The sequence below is a fragment of the Lygodium microphyllum genome, chromosome 19 (genome assembly GCF_053477565.2).
Source record: "Lygodium microphyllum isolate KBCC chromosome 19, Lygodium_microphyllum_v1.1.10, whole genome shotgun sequence".
Taxonomy (NCBI): domain Eukaryota; kingdom Viridiplantae; phylum Streptophyta; class Polypodiopsida; order Schizaeales; family Lygodiaceae; genus Lygodium; species Lygodium microphyllum.
In genome coordinates this window covers 27099387-27126789 of record NC_141153.1, presented here as the reverse complement: position 1 = coordinate 27126789, position 27403 = coordinate 27099387, and the positions used below count along the sequence as shown (strand labels likewise).

The following is a 27403-nucleotide window of genomic DNA, read 5'->3' as shown; positions in this document are numbered from 1 at the left end:
GAAGGTCCTCCCTCTCTCTTGTAGACTAAATACACTAAAATGCCTCCTTCGAGTCTCTAAAGATGTTTTTCAGTCTTGATGGGCATTTTTGACAAGTGGTAGCCTTCCCAAATGGTTTTTTCAGTATTATCTATAATTAAATATTAATTTTCAGTCTTTAAATACTGAAAAATAATCTCATAATTATTTATTTTCTTGATAAATAATCGGATTGGCCAATAATTAAATTGGCTAGGCAACTTCTATTCGTGAGTGTCTCTGTGTCATCTTTGACCATTAGATTGGCGTTAGGTACAATTGAACGCCACTTCTCTAGTGTCACCAACTGACACTCATAGCCAAATGAATAACCTAGGCCAACAACTAGCATGAGATACCACCAAGTACGTATGTGGCATAACTTACAACAACTTTTACCTTTGACATCCCGTGATTTCCTTAGGTCTCGGGCTCATAAATTTACCCTAACCCGAGTTACACCTCACATGTGCAATATTTACTTAACCATGCGGTTAAAAATTAATCCACAGATTAAGGTTTCAAAAATACATGTCCTTATGACAATGAGCATGTGATATTATGGGTCATTTCAAGTGTTGAAGAGGATTAGTGATGCATATTATAGGTTTAAATTGCCTCCACACTGGCAGACACACAATGCCTTTCATGTGAGCTTGCTTAGGCCCTTTCATGGTGATGTGCCAAAGGATTCATGTGTTGAAATTCAGCCTGAGGTTGAAGAGCTTGATGAGATATTGGTACCAGAGTAGATTTTGACACATAAAGAGGAGAAGATCAAAGGTAAGGTTTCTAGATGGTACTTGGTAAAGTTTCAAAACTATTCACCAATGAATGCTAAATGGATGGAGGAGGATAACTTGGTAGACCATCTCGAGTTGTTGCAGCTTTACCTTAATGCTTTTTAGCTCCTCAGTGAAGGATAGCTCTAGATGTAGTGAATATTGGATGTATTCAACATATATCTGCAACTTTGAAATTGTACATTTTCAGCAGGTAATGATCATCAAGGACTGATTATCGAATATTGGTTTTCAATGTATAGTCATTAATTTTCAGTGGTATTCAATAGATTTTATGTACAACAGCATATGTTATGATGCCATTGATGTTTCAGCCATGGTTTATGCTATATTATGCTTTAGTTTTGTTAGATTAATTAAGCTCATGATCAATGGATCAATCACATGATAATCTAGCAATGTTTTTGAGATTCTTTATGTGTCTTATGTTATATTATGTTGGCTGGTAATTTTTAGCATGTGTTGGGCATATAGAATGGTTGAATAGTAGTGTGCTATATTGTGTTGACTATGATACCTTGTGGAAAATTCTAGTGCAATACTTTTCTTTTGATGCATTTGGCAGTGCAATTGGGGACAATATATTAGGATTTTAAGGGGGAGGACTGTTGTGAGGACATGTATTTTTGCAAGCCTCACTTAACATGTGGATTAATTTTTAATCACATGTTTAAGTAAATGTTGCACATGTGGGTTGCAACTGAGATTAGTGCAAATCAAAGCTCGAGACTCCAGGGAATCAACGGATGTCAAAGGAAAAAGTTATAGTTAGTTATGTCGTACATATACTAGGTGGTACTTGGTGCCACTTATTGGCCTAAGTAATTTATTTGGCGATAATGTGAGTTGGTGACACTAGAGATGTGGCGTTTAATGATATTTAACGTTGGGCATAGGGACACTTGAGAGATGAAGTGGCCTAGCCAATTTAACTACTGACTGGTCGGACTATTTTTTTGGACATCGAACTAATTATTATATTAATTTTTAGTAAATTTAGGTTGAAAATTAATATAATAATGTTGATAATGCTGAAAATTCATTTGAAAAGGTTGCCACTTGTTAAATTTTCTAAAGGGAGGTTGAAAAAGATGTGGGGAAGGTTGGGAGAGCAAAAACAAAGGCTTAGAGAGAGAGAGAGAGAGAGAGAGAGAGAGAGAGAGAGAGAGAGAGGATCATTTATTATTTTATGGAAAAAAAAGAGAGGATCATTTATTATTGCTAGAAACGCATCGTGAGGAATTAGAGCAATCATCGTGAGCTGAGTATCAGCCATTACCTGTAGGCATTTGTGTAGGTAGTTAGGCAATAGCCCTAGGTTGAAGGCGTTAGTAGACTTTAGGTCTCCAGGTATAGGGGACAACATTTATTGTTGTTGGGATAGGGCAACAACTACATTTGATTGATTTTTTAGTCATTTTTAATATGACAAAACTTTGAGTTTTCTGTCTCCTTAGCATTCTCTCATTCTTCAGGCGTTTCACAACCTTGCTTTGAAAATCTCAGCATTTGGACCCTCGGAGGCTAAGAAATTTCAAATTTCTTGGTTATAAACCCCTAATTTACAGTAAAAATTAGGGTTTACCAACTGCCTTGGGAAGCGTGCCAGACATTGAAGACCTCAAGACCTGAATTATTCAGGATTGAAGGTGATTTTCAGATGAAATCAGGTGGAGGACTAGCCAACCATTAAATTTGGGGCATTTCCAACAATCTCGAAGTGGGTGAAGGTCGATTGATTGCTTGAATCAAGGGGCAAATCAGATTGAAGACTTGCCACTCACTTGGGATAGCAAGGGAAGTTTGGATTGTGAAGGGGGATTTGGAGAATCCCTTTATAAATCAACTTCTACTTTAATAAAGCTAAAGAAATACCGAAGGGGCGCTAGTTTTGGGGCCATCTAGGTATCCATTGTCCAAAGATTGGTAGGTAAATTTGTATTTTCAGTTTTGCAATAGATGCTTAGTGCTGTAATCAAGTTGCAACCAGGGAATTACCACCCATCTATTGAAGGAAGGGTGGTTACAACGGGTCCCAAGCTAGTTGCTAAACCCTAATTTCTATTGAGAATTAGGGTTTACAATAGAAATCTCACTACTGTCCACTAAATCTGACTGAGAACCATAGTAGAGGGAAATGGGGAAATGGAAACGAGAATGGAAATGAAAACATCAAATTTCTAGGAGGGGAAATGGAAATGGTACGTCATCTAGTCGGGCCCCGCCCCGAGGGTGGCGGGGGGGGGGGGGGGGCGGAGAAACAGGCTCAGAGTCTAGGTGCTTAGAAGCTAAAACTTAGAATGCAAGTTTGGTACTTAAAATCAAAGCTTTCTAATTTTGAAGCTTTAAGAGAGTTCTACAAAAGGTGCAAGCTCAAAGGAGCTTTGTGATGCATACAAGGATTTTGACACATAATTAATAAGTTGATAACTCCCTCTTCCTCATCCATGTCATAGTCTTCAGTTGTGCTATAGGCAAATCCTCTTCATTCTCATCCTCCTCTTTAAGGAAGATAGTTGAAATGGATAGAAATGACTCTAAGCTTAACCATTTTAAATAATTAAACATTATATATTTAATGACTTAAGCTTAATTAATGAAACATTCGATATTTAAACATTAAATATTTAACCTTACGAGTTTAAGAAAAAGGTTACATTAAAACATTAGACATTTAATAATAAAACATTAATAATACTTAGACAACATGACAATTAAAAAGTGCAAAGAACATGAGATTAATAATGCTTTAAACGCTAGGTTTAAAGCGTAAAGAACATGACTATTACTAACGCTATGGTGAACAAGCATAAAGAACATGACAATTAATAATGTTACATTTAAAGTGAAAAATATACTACGTTTTGTTGAAAATGTTTCGGGCTTGTTGGGAAATGAGATGAACCGAAATGTCTTACCAAGGGGAAACGGCTGCCATGGAAACACCACGTGGCAGTCATTTTCCCAAAGGGAAAATGTTTTGGATAGGCAAACGCATTTTGGGTCCTCCTCCATACCTTTCAGCGTTCGGGTCCTGTAAAGGGGCATTTTCGGGTGTTCCCTGCTTCTATGCTGAGAACACTTTCAATTGGCTGAGAAATGCTGAGGTGTTTAGAGAATAGGTTGGAGAAGGTGAGAAAATGCTAAGAAGAGAGAGAAACCAGAGTTTCCTCGTGGGAAAACCCCCAATTGTGATTGCTGCCACCTGTTGTCCCTGGTGCATTAAATGGTGTTGCTTGATTTCTGAAGCCCCGTGGTAATTGTTGCCCGCAACAAATGACCTCTAGCAGCTCCAGAAACTGATCGGCAGCACCTTCCCTCTCTCTCACAGCCAACCAATGCACTGAATGGGACTCTTCTAGCTCTAAACAGCCTTCTTTCCCATTGCATGGGCATTTATCAAATTAATCAAATGTTACTAGCAAGAGCAAAGCATCTCCAAAATTTCATGTCCCTGTGACAACCCTCCCCCCCTAAAAACTACTACAAATTGAGGTTATGCACTCATCAAACTTGTGCATTTGTTTTTGTTTTGTGCAGACACCTATACGTTTTGTGGGGAGCCTCACATTTTTGCAGCTCATTAGACATCTGCGTTTCCCTCTAATTTGTGTACATCATCAAGCTAATCCATGACAACTTCAACATTTGGAAGAGAACCATCTGTGATGAGATACTAGGGTCTGTAGAGAAAGCACAGTGGTTTTTGGCTCAAGGTCATGACCTTGGACCAGTCCAGAGGGGATCTGTGTACGTGCAGCAACCTTTGAGCCATATCTTAACACGTAACTATGATTTGTCCACCTTTTAGCATTCATTGGGCTATCCTGACAAAGTCATGACCTTAAACCGGATGGATTTAATACCCAAATATGGAGTTTCTTTCATTTAACACATTTCAGACTTAATTTTAAATCTGAATTTGGAGGCTTCAAAAATACGTTCATCTGCACTATGTCAACTCCAATAAATGGACCATTTCGCAGGTATCATAATGTTTTTACCTTTGTTTATCCTCATTTTCAAAATTGATACTTGGAAATCTGGTGATTGCTGTAGAGGGGATTATCGAATAGGTGTAGATAACTGTCATTGGCAACGGTTGGCTCGTGTGCTCAGTGACTTAGAATAGTAAATAAGCAGGAGAATGAGGTTGCCCCTCGAGTAGAGACGAGATTCAGGTATAAACTCATACACATAAAAAATAATAACCCTTATTCAACAGACTACTTAATTATACAGTATGCATAGACTTTAATACTGGTAAAGACAGCTGTTAGGTTTTATCTGCATAATACCATGGAAGTCATGGGTAGTCTTGTTTACAGAGTTGAGATGTACTAATGGATGCTTCCAGAACGAAAGTTCTAGTCTGGACTGTTGTAACACTGCAAGTAGCTAGGTTCCCTTTCTGTTAAAGAAGGATTTTTGGTTTTACAGCCAACTGCTACCACCTCATTGAAAGTGCTTAATGTTTGTTAATACTTTACCTCTAAAACATATGGAATAGCTTAATAAACTTTCTTAAGTTGAGCTGATTTTTGGCAGTCCTCTTTTGTGAGGCTGAGATTCTTGTGTTTTCTCTTTGGGTGGGAGGATTTTTTGTTAGCAGCTCAAAGCCTCTAAAGTATGAAGATCCTTTTAACAATCCAATGATGAAGATGGGACAACAAAATTCAGTTGTCAAAATGTATGGAAAAATGTTCAGATTGCAACCAGTCACTTTGACGGAAGAGAAGATGCTTAGTCATCAAAGCAGGAGAGTACAAGCATATCAGTGGAGGCGTCCAAGTGTATTTCTAGTTGAAGGAGAGCCAATTCCAAATGGAGTAGATCCAGAAACTATCAGATGGATACCTGCAAATCATCCATTTGCTACTGCTAAAACTGAGATTGATGAAGTGGCAGCAGAGAAGAATGTGTACCAAACAAGGGGCGTACCATCTCGTGTAAGAGCAGAACATGAAGCTTTGCGCAAGAGGATGATGGAGGCAGCTCAAACGGTTTGTCTCTTTCTCTCTGTGTCTCTGTGTGTTTTTCTCTCTCTATCTGCATGTGTGTACAAGTGCATGTGTTGTGCCTACACCTGTGTGTGTGTGTGTTAAACAAGAATCAGATGTATAACAGCCTTCTGGCCATGTAGACCCCACGAAGAATATTTTATATTTTTCTATATCCTTTGCCAACCCCATAGTTGAAAGTGACCAGAGAATCAGCCCCTTTTTCTAGCAATATGAGCCTGCATGCCCAAAATGTGAAGGATTCCTTACTATCCAAATTCACCAAAAGCCTGACCAACAAAGAAAATGGAAAGGTTTTGTGTGTTCATCTTCCAATTGCCGTAGGGAAGCCTATCAAATGTTCAATAAATAGTCTTTGATGGCTGATGAGTAATTCCTTGCCATGGTCCATAGTTCTCATACCCCCAAACCTTTGGAGGGACTGGGTATGGCTGAAGAACTGTGCTCTAGTCTCCATGTAATTCTCGTGGAATGTGCAGCGCCCATGAGCGAGTTTTCTTCTGTTCAGGTCATCATGATTAGAAAGTTCATTGATCATGGCACTCCAAACCAATGCCTTACCTTGGAAGGTGTTTGAGAAGTCCATCCATTTATCAACATGGTCTTCCACCAAGCTGATCTTCATATCATATTTCACACTTTGGGCTTTCTATCATGTACCAAGAAATAATAAGCAGTATCGGCTGTTTGAAAGATTATGTATTTGGAATCCTTTGAAGGTCCAATCAAGCCAAAGCTGCTTGACATTTGATGGCAGCCCATCATCCAATCCTTCTGCCTGTTGCTGCATGATGCAATGATGCCAGTGTTTTTCAAATGGTTCCATATGGCAAATGTGGATGTGTATGAAAGTATAATTCTGATCTGAGGACTAAATCATTTGTGGCCCTAGATCTTTATGAGATTCAAATTTAAAGAGAAATACTTGGCTGCAATAATGACATATAAGCTCATGAGCCTTCAAATTTGTCATGAGTCCATTGCCCATTCATACCACAAAGGAATGATGGCACTATTCATATGAAAGGAAAGCCAAAGTGGCAAGCCCTACAGATTAGCCTAGTAACTAAAAGTCGAAAACACCATGATCCATCCTCATTTTTCATCTAGAAACGGATGTGTATGAATTTGTTTTCATAGCCGTTTTGTAACTCATGGTATTTCCTACTTTTTATTCATACTCAAAAAGGACAAGTACGATAGTTTCTTTATATGTGTCTTTTTCCATACCTTTTTCATACATCTGATTTGCCTAATCATACATGTATGAATGCAACCACGGTTGCATCTGAGTTCCTTTGGAATTTGAACGAGTAACAGACCTGGTTTCAATGTGAGTTGGCCATAGCACTATGTGATATTGTTGTAAAGGGAGGTGCTCAAGCTGAGAGCAGAAGAAAATCACCATAAATGTAAATAACAGGTATTGACTAGGATTGCGAATTTTCAAAGGCTGGTCCTACATTGCATATAAAAATTTTCTTTATGGAGAGCCGTTGATGTTGGAAATGGAGAATGGCATTGCTAAGCATATAATCTTGAGACACAATGCTCACATCTCCCCCACACATCCCTCTATCTTCTTCAGCCTACCCTAGCTTTATTGACCTCTGCTTTAGTAGCCTGGAGTGCGGTGCACTTTGGTTGAGGCAATGAGAATCCAGAGCTCTCAGCTGTGGGATTCTAATGGTAGGCAGGATAGTCAGGTATGATCTGCCTGATCCATCTAGTCTGTGGACTTAGTATGATACTAAACGTACACAAAAAAATGTAAGATGAAATCCAGTGTTTCATACTGTCATTAGGAATAGTCTAGTAAATATTACTTGTTTTAACATGAGAGTCTTAGTTTTAACCTTTAAAAATCACAAATGCACATGAGAGTCAAGTTTAAAGATTCAACAATACTTCATGAACATAACAAGTGATCGAGACAAAATGTATACTTCTATTTCATTTATAATTCCAAAGATATGTACACTAGGTAAAAAATGAGTCTTGGGTAAGTCAAAAGTGACAAGTATCATATGCATTTAAGAAGTTGGGAAGAATAAGGATTTAGTGTACAAATAATATTGATGTTATGCCATGTCACATTGACATTGGTATAAAAGGAGATGACATGTAATTTTTCACATCTTTTGACACATTAATGCAATTACTGTCCTTCTCTCCCATCTTGCTCACAGCTTCTATGGCTTCTCTCTCTTTCCTGTCTTTTTCTCTCCAATTCTAGTATTTCTCTCTCCTCATCACTCACTTTCTCTCTCTTCTGTAGTCTTTTCTCTCCTCTTTCTCTCTCTAGTCCACTCTGTGACAAGTGGTATCAGAGCATTGGTCTTTGATCCATTTTTCCTCCTATTCTCAGTCCTATTTTTTCCATCAAAAATCAATTTTAGACAAGTACTTGGTAAAGACAATGACTAGTGGAGGGTTGCTGACTATCTATAGTTAGTAAGAGATTACATCTGGAGATCTTCAAGGTTGGATATGGCGGCAGCAGGCTAAAGTAGCAGGTTGTCATAAAAATTTCATGCTAAATGAGAGTTAACTGGGCTTAGTTTGGGGTTAAACTCTAGTTACTTTTCAAAAGGGAGCTTCTATTCTCTCTCTTCCAAGCTTTTGACTGAAGCTTCAATGGTGGCTGTTAAGAAATCCTTCAAGATCCCTCTCTACTGATCATTTCTCATAGCTAAACCATGGGGGAAAGATCCTTCATCTCCTGTGCTTCAAATTGAGTACCTTGGTCAGGTGGTTGATGCAGAAGTTGGAGCAGCAAGCAGCCCGAAAATTGCGCCGAAAAATGCACCGAATTCCCTATTCTAATCCTCTTCCTGATCTGCTCTACATCTTCTATAGATTGGTTGCATGCTTTGAAACACTTCATCAGGCATATAATCAGCAATTTCTAGTAAGAGATGAACTCTGATCTTCATTTTCTTTGCTCAAAACCCAAAAACACAGTAGGGCAGCTATAGCCACAGACCTGGGAGCTCAAATTTCTTCAAATTTTGGACTTCTCCGACCTCCAAGGCTTGTGTAGTACCATGTACAAGACAGATAGACTCCAAGATTGAAGACATCGTAGAGATTTCAGCCCGTGGAGTATGTTGGAGATCATATTGGAGGTTTATTTTGGGGCTTTCCTTCAAGAGGCTTGAATCTTTGGTATTCAAGTGCTCAAGTAAGCTCGAGGCATTGATTCTTCATAGATTTGATCATATTGGAGCTCATATGGACCGATTTAATGGATATTTCAAGCTTCATGGTGGATTTTGAAGAATTTTTCCATCAATGGGATTGGAGCTGATATCTATCATCCTCTTCAAGGTTAATCAAGGTATTTCTCATGCTTAATCTCTGAAATCTCTCAATAATCCATTTGCTGATGCTTTTCCACTTGTTGATGAGAGATTATTGATCAATTAATTCTTTGAATTGATCAATAGATCAGAGATTAATATTATTTCCATTAATCTCAACCTATTCCATTGAATTTCAGTATTGATTCAATCATAATCTCATCATAGGTATCATTTGCGAAGTTTGATGCATAACCTTGACTTGTTTGGTTGAATTATTTTGCCCAAGTTGAAATATTGTAAAAGGATAAGTACTAAAGCAATCAGTGAGTCACTGAATTGCATTGGTAAGACCCTTTCCTTATCCAAATTTTCCAGATTTCATTCGATTGCATCTCATGAAAGGGGTTGAATGAATATTTCAGCAATGCATTTCATGCTGGTTGATTAGAATAGAATGCCATTGCCATGTTGATATACCCACCGAGAAAAAAGGTGGATGCCGGGGAAGATAGTGGAACAAAAGAGAGGTGACTCTCTCTCACTATCAAAGATCCCGAAGGGGTGCAACCAACCGACTCGGGGGGAACTTTGCCCACCTCCTTGGTAATTCAGAGCCCGTATAGGGAGCTTGTCATGCCGTTTTATCCCTCACACAGATACAACGAGTGGAGATTTGAAGATTGAAGAGTTTCCAAAGGCTCAAGTATCTTTAGGATCAAAACAAGGTAAAACAGGGATTTTACAGGACACTGCAGGGCAATTATAGGTCCATACAGGTACAAAATTCATTACTGAAGTACAGGTGCAGGTACTACAGGGTACCCATAGGTCCTACTCAGCCTTCTACAGGGTTTGGTAGCCATTTGGGGTTACTATTTTTACCTTATAGGGTGTAAACAAGGCATTCACTGGTTAAACAGGGTGCAGGCTTGGATAATTCAAACTCAAAGATTGAGCTGCATAATTTTCTGTCCTAAACTTGTTATAGGGCGCTATAGCTCATCTCGAAGAGGGCATTCTTAGCTTCGATTTGAACTAATAATTTTCTGTCCTAAACTTGTTATAGGGTGCTATAGCTTCGATTTGAACTAATAAGTTTTGGAATCGGAGTTTCCTAGCCCAAGTTATAGCCATTTTTCTGATAGGGGGTTCTGCTGGACTGTATTATTATGGCAGGGCATAAAGGTAAAAATAAGATCCAGGATGATTATGCTCAGCAAATCAGAGATTCCATGTTGGATAATGTACCTCAAGAGAGCCGTGAAGAGCCTCAACAACAAGGGGAAATCAGTGTGCTCAATGATACCTTGTGTGTACATGAACAAAGGCATAGAGAACGCCATGAGGCCCTATCATCAAGAATGGAGCAAATGGTTTTGTCTACTGATCAAACGAAGTCTTCCATTGAGAAGTTAGTAGATTCAACGACTTAAACAAAGGCTTCTATTGACAAGTTGGTGGAATCCAATGCTCAAATTATGGCTCAATTCTCCCAATGGATGTAGATGCAAATGGGATCTAAAGAAGCAAATGAGAAAGCTTATTCAAACAGTGAGCCTTTAGTCCCACTTCAACCATCTAATCAAAATGGTCATGGTCATGGAATTATTAGACAAAGAGGCATTGCAAATAGCCAATATGAAGTAGGTGAGACTTCACAAAGGCATGATAACTATTTGGGCAGTTTGAATGGAGCCAACTCTCAAGATTTTGGGCTGAATACTCAACTTCCTAGGGATCCTCTACCAATGGGAAGATTGCATAGTGGTTCTCAGCCACCTATTGAGAGATTTCCATCTCAATTTGGGGATTCAATGCATGGCACTCATGATCAGTCTGTTTTGGGACAGCAACCATTCCATGAAAGAGAGCTGAAGAACAAGATCATTTTAGCCAAGTTTAATGGTCAGTCATCTTCACTATCTGATTTAGAGGAGTGGACTTCTAAGATGGAATCTTACTTTGATATATTCTCCAAAACTGATGACATGAAGATTCATTTTGCTTCTTTGCATTTGGAGAAATCTGCCCATACTTGGTGGAGGTATATAAAAAGGAAAAATATACTTGTAGAGAATTGGAAAGCTTTTAAGGCATTTATGGTTGAAGTATTTGTCTCCCCTCTTGAAAAAGAGAAATTGGCATAGAGATGATATGGTTTGGAACAAAGAGTCCTAAATGCAAGAGAGTACACTAACCAATTTCTCAACCTAACCATGTATGTGGAAAGCATCAATGATGAGGCTAAGCTCCACAAGTACATGCATGATTTAGAGCCATCTTTATCAGGTGATGTCATGGCATAAAACCCTACTTCTCTCTTTAAGGCTATTGAGCTTGCAGAGCGCTATGGAAGGAAATATAGAAGAGAATCTTCATTTCAACCTGGTTTTGGGCAGCCAAGGACTGTTTTAAAACAGGGGCAAGTTGGTAATAATTATGGTAGCAATCATGTGTCAAGTGAAGGCTTAAGAGTGCCAACTTATCCACCGTTCAATGCTTCTAGAGTTCAAAGTAATTTCAGGACAGCAAACAGTCCTAGAGTTGACTTCAAACAAGGGGACAACAAGCTTAAATCTATTTCAGCCAACATGAATCCCAAGTCTATTTCTATGGATCTCTACAAAGAAAGAAAGGAGAAAGGCTTATGTTTCAAGTGTGGGAAAAAGTATACATCTAATTATGCCACAAAGTGTGTATACAAAAATGTCAAACCCAAGCTTAAAAGTATGTTAGTCTTTGAGGATCTTGAAGATGAGATTGATGAAGCTAATGCAATTGCACTTAATGCTGAAAATGAAAATCTTGAGGAAAAAGTTGGGCAAGAGTATTTCTATGATCCAGTTGATTCTTTTCCTTTTGATCCAGGTGGAAGTGTTCCTTTTGATTGAAGTGGGACTTGTCATGAGCTACTTGCTGCTACTAGTTGTTCTATTTCTAGGGATGCTTGGACAGGTTTTAAGAGCCCTAATACACTCCGTATGAAGGGTAACATTTATGGAAAGGCTGTATTCATCGTAATAGATAGTGGTAGTCCTCATAGTTTTGTGAATAAGTCCATTATGGACAAGCTGAATTGTATTTCCACTGATTTACAGCAGTCCATTAGAGTTCAAGTGGCCAATAGTGAAGAAGAAATCATCACATAGATATGCCTACATGTTTCTTTACAGCTGGCTGAAAATTTTGAAGTAAAAGTAAACCTGATTACTTTGGAAATGGGGTCTATAGACACTGTACTCGGTTGTGATTGGTTGATGACATTAGGCAAAATCACTATGGATTTATCACAGTTGTATATGGAGTTTATCTTCAATGGACAGCTCATCCATTTACAGGGAATTTCTAGTAGATTGGATTTTCAGCTTATCACCATTTAACAACTCAAAAGGGAGTACAAGAGACGTTCACAAATATTTGTTTTGCATTTGAATAAAGAGATACAAGATCAACCTAATAATTCAGCAAGTCATCCAGTCTTGAAAACTCTTCTTGAGGAGTATAGGGATTTGTTTGAGGTGTCTACTTCATTGCCTTCCAAGAGAGCAGTAGATCACCCTATTGATTTGGAGTTCAACTCAAAGACAATCAATAAGCCACCTTACAGATTGTCTAAGTGTGAGCGAGAGGAAGTAGGCTAGTAGCCAAGCAAATCAAGGAATGTCTTGAGATGGGATTCATTGAACCAAGTTCTTTACCTTATGCATCTCTAGTTTTGTTAGTAAAAAAAAAAGATGGATCTTTCAGAATATGCATTGACTACAGGGATCTTAATAAGATCACAGTGAAGAATAGGTATTCGATATCCAGGATTGATGATTTGCTTGATGATCATTAGATTCGCATGCGAGAGGGTGATGAAGTCAAGATTACTTTCAGGACTGATCGAGGGCTCTATCATTTCTTAGTGATGCCATTTGGGCTTACAAATGCTCCAGCTACCTTTCAGAGTCTGATGAATAATATTTTGCAGCCTTTTCTCTTTCAGTTTGTCTTGGTGTTCTTTGATGATATTCTGATTTAGAGTAAGACTTTACAGGATCACTTAGTACATATGAGGAGGGTTCTTGATGTATTGAGACACCGTAGGCTTTTTGCTAAGAAGAAGAAATGTTCTTTCATGCAGACTGAAGTGGAAGACTTGGGACATATTGTCAGTGAAAAAGGGATAGAGGCTGATCCCAAGAAGGTGCAATGTATAAAAGATTGGCCAACACCCACTACTACTACTTCTCTTAGAGGATTTCTTGGTCTATCTTCATTCTATAGCCGATTCATTAAGCATTATGCGGCTATTGTAGCTCCTTCGACTGACAGGTTGAAGAAGGAGGCTTTCTTTTGGGATGCTCTTGCAGATAGTAGCTTCAACCAGTTAAAGGGACTTCTTACTTCTGCTCCTATCTTAGTATGCCTGGACTTCTCCAAAAAATTTACCATACAGTGTGATGCCAGTGGCCGTGGCATTGGGGTTGTTTTGTTACAGGAGCATTGAGTGATTGCCTTTGAGAGCCGTAAGCTTACAGATAAAGAAATGGCCATGAATTTTTATGACCAGGAGATGTTGGCTATCTTGCATGTAATAAATAAATGGCACCATTACTTGTATGGCAACCGATTCAGAGTCCAGAGTGATCACAAGGTTGTTAAGTATTTCCTTACTTAGTCCAATCTTACTCCTAAGTAGCGTAGGTGGGTAGCTACTCTACAAAATTATGATTTTGATATCACTCGTACGAGGGGTAAAGACAATATAGTGGCTGATTCTCTTTCTAGTATATGGGTTTGCAAAGTTTCAGCAATGACTGAATTACATAGTGATTGGATTGAAGAACTATAGGAAGCTTATCTTTTGGATGAGGAATTCAGTCATATTTTTCAGAAATTACAGCAAGGTCTTATGGAAGAAAACTTGCATTATCAGTTTAAAAATGGTCTCATTTGGTTGAAAGGCAAAATTGTCATTCCTTCTACCTATTTTTTTACACATAAAATTATGGAGGAACTACATTCTTCGCCTTTAGCTAGATATCTGGGAGTTTTCAAGACCTATGACAAGATTAACAAAAGTTTTAATTGGAAAGGGTTGTGGAAAGATGTCAAAGACTTTGTCATGAAGTGTATGCCTTGTCAACAGAATAAGGACAACACCCATAAGCCAAGTGGTTTTATTGCAGCCATTACTTATTCCTACAGGCAAATGGACGCACATTACCATGGACTTTATTACTGGCTTGTCTACTACCAAGAAGGGATGGAATAGTATATATGTGGTGGTAGATAGACTCACCAAAGCAGCCCATTTCATTCCAACCAAGACCGAGTTTACTACCTCTCAAGTGGCCAGTCAGTTTATGGAGCAGATTTTTAGACTACATGGATTACCGCAGGTGATTGTTTATGATAGAGACTCAAAGTTTATGAGTAACTTTTGGCAGGCGTATTTACTTCTATGGGTACTAAATTGGCTCCATCTATGGTCTATCATTCACAAATTGATGGACAGACAAAAAGAGTAAATAAATGGTTGGAGACTTAACTTTGCCATTTCTGTTATGATGTCCAAAATTCATGGGATTCTTGGTTACACTTAGCTGACTTTGTTTATAACAACTCTACCTATGCTAGTATTGGAATTTCGTTCTTTGAGGCTATGTATGGCTAGAAGGTGCCCTTATCAAGAATCATCTTTAATGAAAGGATCAACCCTCATGGGAAGGAAGAGTTGGAAAGAATGCAAACCCTTCTTCAGCAATGTAAGATGAATTTCAAGAAAGCTCAAGACCAAATGAAGATGTATGCTGATAAGAAAAGGCAGCCTTTAGAGTTCCAAGAAGGAGAGTTGGTCTTACTGAAGGTGCCTAAGTCTAGATACTCTACATTAAAAGATGGATCTAGTAATAAGCTTGCTCACAGATTTTATGGCCCCTACCGGATCGTAAAGCGCATTGGAGACTTCGCATACAGATTAGAGCTCCCTTCTTCCACAAAGATTCACAATGTCTTTCATGTTAGTCAGCTCAAGCTTTTCTATGGTGATCTAGTGGATATAATTGATGAGCTGCCATCTATTGATGAAAAATGTCTTATTCAATACATCCTAGAGCTTGTTATAGGTCAGTGTGAAAAGAAGCTTCGATATTGTTTTATTATGGAATATTTGATCAAATGGAGAGGTTTACTACTTGAGGAAGCTTCTTGGAGGCCTGATTCTTGTCAGAGAGAGAACTAGAGAGAGAGAAAGAGGAGAGAGTAGGCTGTAGAAGAGAGAGAAAGACTGCAGGAAGAGAGAGAAAGAGAGTGATGAGGAGAGAGAAAGACTAGATTTGGAGAGAAAGACATGAGAGAGAGAGAAGCCATGGAAGCTGTAAGCAAGATGGGAGAGAAGGACAGTAATTGTATTAATGTGTCAAAAGATGTGAAAAATTACATGTCCTCTCCTTTTATACCAATGTCAGTGTGACATGGCATGATATCAATATTATTTTTATACTAAATCCTTATTCCCAGCTTCTTACAATTCATCCCTTTCCAAAAGTTGTTGTCCTAAAAAACAAACTTGAAAGACTAGAAAAGAATGGATAGTACAGAGTACTACTCTATTTTTACAGCTTTACAAATGGGAAAATAAATGAGGAATGATCAACATATGGACTAAAATTGAAGAACAAGAGTAGACCTCAGCTATATACATGATTTGGAATACTTCAAAAGTGTATGGAGCCATAAAATCTTCAACAAATAATCTCAAAATGAAGTAGACAGCTTGCCGCGTAAATAGACCCTGTTGGACCAAATCTGCCATAACTTTTAGTAGAAGTGTCTAAATGAGGCATGCCATCTATCAAAACGGAGCTCTTGAAGAGTACTTTAAGCCCATGTAGATAGCTTAATTCTAAAAATTAGGCACGATAAAAACTGTTCTAAAACAGCGTGCTGTCATGATCCTGTCTGCATCATAACTAGCTCCATAATCATTAGGCTTCAGCCACTAATGTATCCCTTAAGAAAGGAAACTCATCCAATATAGAATCAGACCTCTAAGAAGCTTTCTCAGGTGGTAAACCTCTTCATTTGATCAAATATTCCATGATAGAATGAGATTGAAGCTTTTTCTTACGTTGACCTATAACAGTCTCTGGGATGTACTGAATAAGACCTTCTTTATCAATAGGTGGCAACTCATCAATTATATCCACTGGATCACCATAAAAGGGTTTGAGCTGACTAACATGAAAGACATTATGAATCTTTGTGGAAGAAGGGAGCTCTAGTTTGTATGCCAAGTCTCCAATGCGCTTAAGGATCCGATAGGGGCCATAAACCCTGTGAGCAAGCTTATTACTAGATCAATCTTTTAATGTAGAGTATTTAGACTTGGGTATCTTCAGTAAGACCAACTCTCCTTCTTGGAACTCTAAAGGCCACCTCTTCTCATCAGTATACATCTTCATTTGGTCCTGAGCTTCCTGTGAGCAAGCTTATTACTAGATCTATCTTTTAATGTAGAGTACCTAGACTTGGGCACCTTCAGTAAGACCAACTCTCCTTCTTGGAACTCTAAAGGCCGCCTCTTCTCATCAGTATACATCTTCATTTGGTCTTGAGCTTTTCTACGATTCATGTTGCATTGTTGAAGAAAGATTTGCATTTTTTGTAACTCTTCCTTCCCATGAGGATGGATCCTTTCATTAAAGATGACTGTGGGTAAGGGCACCTTGTAACCATACAGAGCCTCAAAGGGTGAAACTCCAGTACTAGTGTGGGTAGAGTTGTTATAAGTAAACTCAGCCAAGTGTAACCAAGAATCCCATGAAGTTTGGTCATCGTAGCAGAAACGACGAAGATAAGTCTCCAACCATTTATTTACTCTTTTTGTTTGTCCATCAGTTTGTGGATGATAGGCCATAGATGGAGCCAATTTAGTGCCCATAGATGTAAATACCGCCTGTCAAAAGTTACTCATAAACTTTGAGTTTCTATCATAAACAATCACTTGCGGTAATCCATGTAATCTAAAAATCTGCTCCATAAATTGACTGGCCACTTGAGAGGCAGTAAATTGGATCTTGGTTGGAATAAAATGGGCTGCCTTGGTGAGTCTATCTACCACCACATATATACTATTCCATCCCTTCTTCGTAGTAGGCAAGCTAGTAATGAAATCCATAGTAATATGAGCCCATTTACATGAAGGAATAGGTAATGGTTGTAACAAATCTCATCGCTTATGGATGCTGTCCTTATTCTGCTGGCAAGGCATACATTTCATGACAAAGTCCTTGACATCTTTCTACAGTCCTTTTCAATAGGAACTTTTACTGATCCTGTCATAGGTCTTGAAAACTCCTAAATGTCCAGCTAAAGGTGAAGAATGTAGTTTCTCCATAATTTTCCGTGTAAAAGAAGAGGTAGAAGGAATGACAATCTTGCCTTTCAACCAAATAAGGCCATTTTTGAATTGATAATGGGAGTTTTCTTCCATTAAACCTTGCTGTAATTTTTGAAAATTATGGCTGAATTCCTTATCCAAAAGATAAGCCTCCTGTAGTTCTTCAATCCAATGATTATGCAATTTAATCATAGCTGAAACTTTGCAAGCCCACATACGAGAAAGAGAATCAGTCACTATATTGTCTTTGCCCCTCGTATGAGTGATGTCAAAATCATAATTCTGTAGTGTAGCTACCCACCGACGCTGCTTAGGAGTAAGATTGGACTGAGTAAGGAAATACTTAAGAACCCTGTGATCACTGTGTACTCTGAATCGGATGCCATACAAGTAATGGTGCCATATTTGTAAGCTTACAGCTCTCAAAGGCAATCACTCCATGCTCCTGTAACAAAATAGCCCCAATGCCATAGCCACTAGCATCACATTGTATGGTAAATTCTTTGGAGAAGTCCGGGCATACTAAGATAGGAGCAGAGGTAAGGAGTCCCTTTAACTGGTTGAAGCTACTATCTACAAGAGCATCCCAAAAGAAAGCCTTCTTCTTCAACCTATTAGTCAAAGGAGCTGCAATAGCCGCATAATGCTTGATGAATCGGCGATAGAATGAAGATAAATCAAGGAATCCTCTAAGAGAGGTAGTAATAGTGGGTGTTGGCCAGTCTTTTATACACTGTACCTTCTTAAAATCAGCCTGTATTTCTTTTTCACTGACAATATGTCCCAAGTATTCCACTTCAGTTTGCATGAAAGAACATTTTTTCTTCTTAGCATAAAGCTTGTGATATCTCAATATATCAAAAACCCTCCTTATATGTGTCAAGTGATCCTGTAAAGTCTTACTGTAGATCAGAATGTCATCAAAGAACACCAAGACAAACTGAAAGAGGAAAGTCTATAAAATCTTATTCATCAGGCTCTGGAAGGTAGCTGGAGCATTTGTAAGCCCAAATGGCATCACTAAGAAATGATAGAGTCCTCGATCAGACTTGAAAGGAGTCTTGACTTCATCACCCTCTCGCATGCGAATCTGATGATACCTTGATCTCAAACCTATCTTCGTAAAGAATTGAGCCCCCTTGAGCTCATCAAGAAAATCATCAATCTTGGGTATCGGATACCTGTCCTTCACTGTGATCTTATTAAGATTCTTGTAGTCAATACACATTTTGAAAGATCCATCTTTCTTTTTGACTAACAGAACTGGAGATGCATAAGGTGAAGAACTTGGTTCAATGAATCCCATCTCAAGAAGTTCCTTGATTTGCTTGGCTACTTCCTCTCGTTCACACTTAGATAATCTGTAAGGTGGCTTATTGATTGTCTTTGAGCTGGGCTCCAAATCAATAGGGTGATCTATTGCTCTCTTGGGAGGCAATGAAGTAGGCATCTCAAACAAATCCCTATACTCCTCAAGAAGAGTTGTCAAGGCTGGATGGTTTGCTGAATTATTGGGCTGATCTTGCATCTCTTTATTCAAATGCAAAACAAATATTTGTGAGTGCCTCTTGTACTCCCTTTTGAGTTGTTGAATGGTAATAAGTTGAAGAGCTGATCTACTAGGAATTCCCTATAAATGGATGAGCTATCCATTGAAGATAAACTCCATATACAATTGTGAGAAATCCATAATGATCTTGCCTAATGTCATCAACCAATCACAACCGAGTACGATGTCTATAGGACCCATTTCCAAGGTAATTAGGTTTACTTTTGGTTCAAAATTTTCAGCCAGCTGTAAAGAAACCTGAGGGCATATGTGTGTGCTGATTTCTTCTTCACCATTGGCCACTTGAACTCTTATGGGCTGCTGTAAATCTGTGGGAATACAATTCAGCTTGTCCATGATGGACTTATTCACAAAACTATGGGTACTGCCACTGTCTATCAGAATGAATACTACCTTTCCATGAATGTTACCCTTCATACGGAGTGTATTAGGGCTCTTAGGTCCTGTCCAAGCATCCATGGAAATAGAACAACTAGTGGCAGCAAGTGTATCATTACAAGTCCCACCTGGATCAAAAGGAACACTTCCACCTGGATCAAAAGGAAAGGAGTCAGCTGGATCATAGAGATACTCTTGCCGAACTTCTTCCTCAAGATCTTCATTTTCAGCATTGAGTACAATTGTAGTAGCTTTATCCATCTCATCTTCAAGATCCTCAAAGACTAACATACTTTGAAGCTTGGGTTTGACATTTTTATACGCACACTTTGAGGCATGATCAAGTGTATATTTTTTTCCACACTTGAAACATAAGCCTTTCTCATTTCTTTCTTTGTAAAGATCCATAGGAATGGACTTAGGATTCATGTTGGCTGGAATGGATTTAGGCTTGTTGTCCCCTTGTTTGAAGTCAACTCTAGGACTGTTTGTTGTTTTGAAATTGCTTTGAGGTCTAGAAGCATTGAATGGTGGATAAGTTGGCACCCTTAAGCTCCCATTTGACACATGATTGCTGCCATAAGTGTTACCAACTTGCCCCTATTTAAAAACAGTTCTTGGCTGTCCAAAACCAGGCTGAAATGAAGATTCTCTTCTATATTTTCTTCCATAGCGCTCCGCAAGCTTATTAGCCTTAAAGAGAGAAGTAAGGTTTTATGCCATGATATTAGCTGATAAAGAGGGCTCTAAACCATACATGTACTTGTGGAGCTTAGCCTCATCACTTATGCTTTCTAGATACATGGTTAGGTTGAGAAATTGGATAGTGTATTCTCTTACACTTAGGCCTCTTTGTTCCAAACCATACCATCTCCATGTCAATTTCTCTTTTTCAAGAGGGGAGACAAATACTTCAACCATAAGTGCCTTGAAAGCTTCCCAATTCTCTACAAGTATGTTTTTCTTTTTGATATACCTCCACCACGTATGGGCAAATCCTTCCAAATGCAAAGAAGCAAAATGAATCTTCATGTTATCAGGTTTAGGGAATATGTCAAAGTAAGATTCCATCTTAGAGGTCCACTCCTCTAAATCAGATGGTGAAGATAATTGACAATTAAACTTGGCTAAAACGATCTTGTCCTTTAGCTCTCTTTCATGGAATGGTTGCTATCCCAAAATAGATTGATCATGAGTACCATGCATTGAATCCCCAAATTGAGATGGAAATCTCTCAATAGGTGGTTGAGAACCACAACGCAATCTTCCCATTGGTAGAGGATCCCTAGGAAGTTGAGTATTCAGCCCAAAAGCTTGAGAGTTGGCTCCATTCAAGTTGCCCAAATAGTCATCATGCCTTTGTGAAGTCTCACCTACTTCATATTGGCTATTTGGAATACCTTTTCGTCTAATAATTCCATGACCATGACCATTTTGGTTACATGGCTGAAGTGGGACTGAAGGCTCTCTGTTTGAATAAGCTTTCTCCTTTGCTTCTTTAGATCCCATTTGCATCTGCATTCATTGGGAGAATTGAGCCATAATTTGAGCATTGGATTCCACCAACTTGTCAATAGAAGTCTTTGTTTGAGTCGTGGAATCTACTAACTTCTCAATGGAAGACTTCGTTTGATCAGTAGACAAAACCATTTGCTCCATTCTTGATAATAGGGCCTCATGACGTTTTCTATGCCTTTGTTCATGTACGCACAAGGTATCATTGAGTATACTGATTTTCCCTTGTTGTTGAGGCTCTTCAAGGCTCTCTTGAGGCACATTATCCGACATGAAATCTCTGATTTGCTGAGCATAATCATCCTGGATCTTATTTTTACCCTTATGCCTTGCCATAATAGTGCAGTCCTGCAGTACCCCTGTCAGAAAAATTGCTATAACTTTTGCTAGGGAACTCCAATTTCAAAGCTTTTTAGTTCAAATCTAAGCCAAGAATGCCCTCTTCGAGATGAGCCATAGCACGCTATAACAAATTTAGGATAGAAAATTCTGCAACTCAATTTCTGAGTCTGAACTGTCCAGGCTTGCACCCTGTTTTGACCTGTAAATGCCCCTGTTTTGACCGTGTAAGGTAAAATAGTAATCCCAAATGGTTACCAAATCCTGTAGAAGGTTGAGTAGGACCTGTGGGTATCCTGTAGTATCTGCACCTGTACTTCAGTAATGAAGGGTGTACCTGTAACAACTTGTAAATGCCCTGTAGTGCCCTGTAAAATCCATGTTTCACTTTGTTTTGATCCTGAAGATACTTGAGCCTTTGGAAACTCTTTAATCTTCAATTTTTCACTCGTTGTACTTGTGTGAGGGATAAAACGGCATGACAAGCTCCCTACACGAGCTCCGAATCACCAGGAGGTGGGCAAAGTTCCCCCCGGGTCGGTTGATTGCACCCCTTCGGGATCTTTGATAGTGAGGGAGGGTCACCTCTCTTTTGTCCCACTATTTCCTCGGGCATCCACATTTTTCCTCGGTGGGTATATCAACATGGCAATGGCATTCTATTCTAATTAATCTGTATGAAATGCATTGCTGAAATATTCATTCAGCCCTTTTCATGAGATGCAAATGAATGAAATTTGAAAAATTTGGATAGGGAAAATGTCGTATCAATGCAATTTAGTGACTCACTGATTGCTTTGGTACTTACCCTTGTACAATATTTCAGCTTGGGCAAAAGAATTCAACCAAAACAAATCAAGGTTATGCATTAAACTTGGCAAATGATATCTATGATGAAGTTGTGATTGAATCAATATTGAAATTCAATGGAATAGGTTGAGATTAATGAGGAATAACACTAATCTCTGATCTATTGATCAATTCAGAGAATTAATTGATTAATAATCTCTCATCAACAAGTGGAAAAGCATTAGTAAGTGGATTATTGAGAGATTTCAGAGATTAAGTGAAAGAAATACCTTGATTAAGCTTGAAGAAGATGATAGATGTCAACTCCAATCCCATTGATGGAAGAATTTTTCAAAATCCACTATAAATCTACCATAAATCCACCATGGAGTTTGAAATATTCACTAAATCAGTCCATATAAGCTCCAATATGCTCAAATCCCTGAAGAATCAATGCCCCGGGCTTGCTTGAACACTTGAATATCAAAGATTCAAGCCTCTTGAAGAAAAGCCCCAAAATAAACCTTCAATATGAGCTCCAATGTCCTCCACAGACTGAAAACTTTGCAATTTGTTGAAGAACTGAGATGATGCCATGGGCTGAATTGATGAAGAATCCTCAAGAAATTGTTGAAGAATGAGAGCTTGGGCTGAAGCTTTCATGGCTGCCCATGGATTGTTCATGTAGGGTTTCAAGAGAGAGAAAGGATGAAGAATATAGCCTCATTTTGGAGTCTATACATCAGAGAGTTGAAGTAATCAATGCCAAAGACCATTTAGAAGCATCAGTGCTGAAGATTAACTGAGGATCAATGAGAAGCAGGCTGAAAAAAATCAGTGCAAATTTCGGGCTGCTATCCTGTACATGTGGCTGATCTTCCAGTCCATAAAATGGTATGCAACCTGTTGCATTTGTTGCCTAGAAGGCCATTATACAAGCCATTGTTGAAGGAGAACAAGGGTTAGTGAATAAGGATAAGATCTCAGTTGAAAAACTCCATGGAAGCTTGGCCAAAGCTTGGAGAAAGAGGAAAGGAAGACCTCTTTTGAAAAGTAACCACAGTTTAACCCCAAACTGAGTCCGGTTAACTCTCCTTTATCCTAATTACCTCCAGTTTTGCATGAAATTTGATGACAACCTGTCACTTTAGCCATCCTCCGCCATATTTGACCTTGGAGATCTCCAGATGTAGTCTCTTACTAATTGTAGATGGTCTGCAGCACTCCACTAGTCACTGTTTTGTACAATACTTGTCTGAAATTGATTTTGATGGAAGAAAATAGGACTAAAAATAGAGGAAAAAATGGATCAAAGACCAATGCTTTGATACCACTTGTTAGAGAGAGAACTAGAGAGAGAAAGAGGAGAGAGTAGACTGCAGAAGAGAGAGAAAAACTGTAAGAAGAGAGTGACGAGGAGAGAGAAAGATAGGAAAGAGAGAGAAGCCATGGAAGTTGTGAGCAAGATGGGAGAGAAAGACAATAATTGTATTAATGTATCAAAAGATGTGAAAAATTACATGTCCTCTCCTTTTATACCAATGTCAGTGTGACATGGCATAATATCAATATTATTTTTACTCTAAATACTTATTCCCAGCTTCTTACAATTCTATATTGGATGAGTTTTCTTTCTTAAGGGATACATTAGTGGCTGAAGCCTATTGATTATGAAGCTAGTTTTGGCACAAACAGGGTCAGGACAACACGCTGTTTTAGAACAGTTTTTATTGTGCTTAATTTTCAGAATTAAGCTATCTACATGGAGTTAAAGTACTCTTCAAGAGCTACGTTTTGATATATGGTACGCCTTGTTTGGACACTTCTACTAGAAGTTACGGCAGATTTGGTCCAACAGGGTGCTGTTTACACAGTAGACTGTCTACTTCATTTTGAGATTATTTGTTGAAGATTTTATGGCTCCATATACTTTTGAAGTATTCCAGATTATGTATATAGCTGAGGCCTACTCTTGTTCTTCCATTTTAGTCCATATGTTGATCATTTTTCATTCATTTTTCCATTTGTAAAGTTGTAAAAACAGAGTAGTACTTTGTTCTATCCATTCTTTTCTAGTCTTTCAAGTTTGTTTTTGAGGGAAAAAACCTTTGGGAAGGGATGGATTGCAAGAAGGTGGGAAGAATAAGGATTTAGTGTACAAATAATATTAATGTTGTGCCATGTCACATTGACATTGGTATAAAAGGAGAGGACATGTAATTTTTTACATCTTTGACACATTAATGCAATTACTGTCATTCTCTCCCATCTTGCTCACAACTTCTATGGCTTCTCTCTCTTTCTTGTCTTTCTCTCTCCAATTCTAGCCTTTCTCCTCGTCACTCACTTTCTCTCTCTTTTGCAGTCTTCTCTCTCCACTTTCTCTCTCTCTAGTCCACTCTCTGACAATGCAAGACTTAAGTACAAAAAATAGGAGATATAAATATCAAGACTTAAAAAGTATCTCGATAGTAGAGATTGTCAGGGCTACTACTCAAATGAATTCTTAGACTCATTACTCAAATGAGACTCATGGTCATCACTAGATGAGTTTGACATGTGTGGAACAAAGTCTCCATCACTAAGGAGATTGCCATGTTCATTATACTCGGACTCTTGAACAGGAGCATCCCCTGAAACATGAGCAATCGGAGTAGAAGAACTTCCAAAACCACACCTCACATAGGTTTTGATTGCTACTTGCGTGCTATTGCTAACTGCAATGCCTTGAGGAGTGGCCCATCTTTCCCCACGAGTATGTAACACTCCACGGTCAACCTCCTCCATGGTCAACGTCCAGCTCCATGTAGAGCTCTTTGAGAATGGTATCCTGCTCTTCGTCTCTCTTTCTCTCTTTACACTTTTAAATGTGGTCCCTATTAACTTAAACTAATCTATATTCAGTTGAAAATTGAAGTCGAGATATATAAATAATAAAATGACTTAAAAACATAGCAGCTAAGAAACACGTTTCTTTGAATTTGAAACTTACGAAATGTTTCTTAAAGTATGAAACGCTTCTGAGAGTAAAAAACGTGGGCGTTTCTTTTTTGTGGTGAGTTGGAATCCAAAATGTAGTTTTTTTGATAAAAACTATTGGGCAATGTTAAACATGATGATGATGATATGTAATGACTCGTGAAGGCTCAAGATTTTGGACGAGAGACTGATTTTTTTGTGATTTTGTTTAGTTATTGGACCTTGTCTATTTAGTATCTATTATTATATTGAGAGTTAAATATTATTTGACTTTAGTCTCATTTATGAGTTATTTATGATATATTATGATTGATTCTCGATTTTGATATTTTGCCAGTTTGTTTTGAAATGAGAATCATGATGTTGCAACTTGATTTAGTTCATATTGTAGATAGGCTATTTACATGTTAATTTCAATTTTCTTTGTATGATATGTATGAATCATAATGTTTGAGTTCTAAACTGTATTATGGCTTGTCCAAAGACTAACTTTGACATAAGTGACAAGTCAATAACAGATCATGGATATGTAACATATTATTCTTGATTGATCTATAATGACTCAAGCTTAATTGGCCTATCTTTGTTTAAGAGAGAGTTTCATAGAGGTTTAGAATCTCTTTCCCTAGTCAAAACTATTAAAATTCCCTATTTAAAAAAACTCGCGTTTCTTATTTTACCCCCTCTTGAAAGAAACTTACGAAACACGTTTTTGATGTTTCGTTTCTAAACGTTTCTGAAGTTTCTAGTTGCTATACTTATAAAATTTACATTCATGAATTTAAATTTCAGAATAAATATGGACTCATGTTCAAAAGTACTAGCCATGCCGTTAGTATCTCATGTATGTCCCTAAGCATACACAAGTTAGAACAACAATAGATTAGTTGTTCTAACTACCTGGTGCTAGGTTTGTTTCAGATCTTAGTGTGTGTAAGAGAATAGGTTGACCAATTTCTCTTGTACACTATGATGAACAATTCTATGCAAGTTAACAAAATGACTTTAACTTATTATATTGAAAACTTATAAGAAAAGTAGAAACTTTATTAGGAACATAATGATAATATTGAAATTTTAATTGCTTGAGCCAACACTTCGAAAGCCACCTTCTGCACATTTGGTAGTTGATACCGGAACGACTCCCACCAAAATAGTGGCTTGACCAAAGAGGCCCCTTTTTAGTACACAGTGCTAACAAAGGGGCCGTTCCCCTTTGGTCTCCATAGTTGATTAGCTCGTGGAAGAATGGACCATGTATATCCTCATGCAAAGCCTTTCGGAGATAAGAATCCCTATTTGAGACTAGGTCGTGGTCCATGAAGAGAGAGGGGCTCTTGTAAGCCGAATGTAAGGGAGAGGCCATGGATAGATCTCTTCATCCATTTTCATCTCTTTTTAACAAGATAGAGAATGTTCTCTCTTTGTAGGGTATCATCCAAAATATCAATAGTGCCACTATTTATGAGAAAACTATTAGGCACTAAAATTAGCGAGATTAAATTTGCATTTAAAAAATATTGAATTTATATTTTTAAAATAAATTTAACTTTAAATTATTACTATGGAATCCTAGTATCAAGAAAGATGGAAGCCCTAATCTTCTCCATGGCCTCTCTCATGAAATAAGTGAGGAGGCCTATAGTGGCGCTCTCCATATCTGTCATATGAAGACCCTATACAAGGGCATGATTATAATGACCATGGCTCGCATCTCCATCCAAAAGGATTCTTTTAGGCAAAATCGTTGAATGGCTTTGCCTTCCTCCATGCTTGTTATGGGCTCCTTGTACATCCATGCTTTAAATTTCTCAGAGACCATATGCTTTTGCAACTTTCTTTACATATCATAGAGTCACTCAAGGAGCAACCATATGACAGCGAAGCTAGTTTTTAATGGCTTTTTAATTCCACATGACTAGATGTGCAAAAAATAGCAAGTATTTTTCCCTTTTTTGTGGTAAAATTGACAATTACATTTGCAACCGTCACAATTTTCTTTATCCACTCCAAATTGCCTATGTCCTCCATGAGAAGATCAAGGCAATGTGTGGCACAAGGTGTCTACACTATAGAGGGGACCTCCTCAAGCAATTGTCTTATCCTTTGACAATTTGAAGCATTGTCGGTGAAGACTTGGATAACATTGCTTGATTCCACCTACATGTACATAGAGATTTAGAATATACTATGGCTTAGAGGTGGGTAGGTGGGTAATGGAGGTGAAGGAAGATGTAGAGAGATGTGGAGATATTCAAGAAGCATAAAAGTTTAAACTTTAAAAAATAAATGATAAA

General features: G+C 38.1%; 1 protein-coding gene across 2 annotated transcripts in view; it reads left to right on the top strand.

The window, feature by feature from the left end:
- Positions 1-27403, top strand: part of MCD1 (multiple chloroplast division site 1) — a 72330-nt gene that overhangs the window by 37524 nt on the left and 7403 nt on the right. Inside the window, exon 3 of one of the 2 annotated variants that reach the window (XM_087699789.1) lies at positions 5431-5824. In XM_087699789.1, the coding sequence (XP_087555915.1) occupies positions 5431-5824 (394 nt within the window). The remainder of the gene's footprint in view (positions 1-5430; positions 5825-27403) is intronic. The other variant, XM_087699790.1, reaches the window with a different exon arrangement.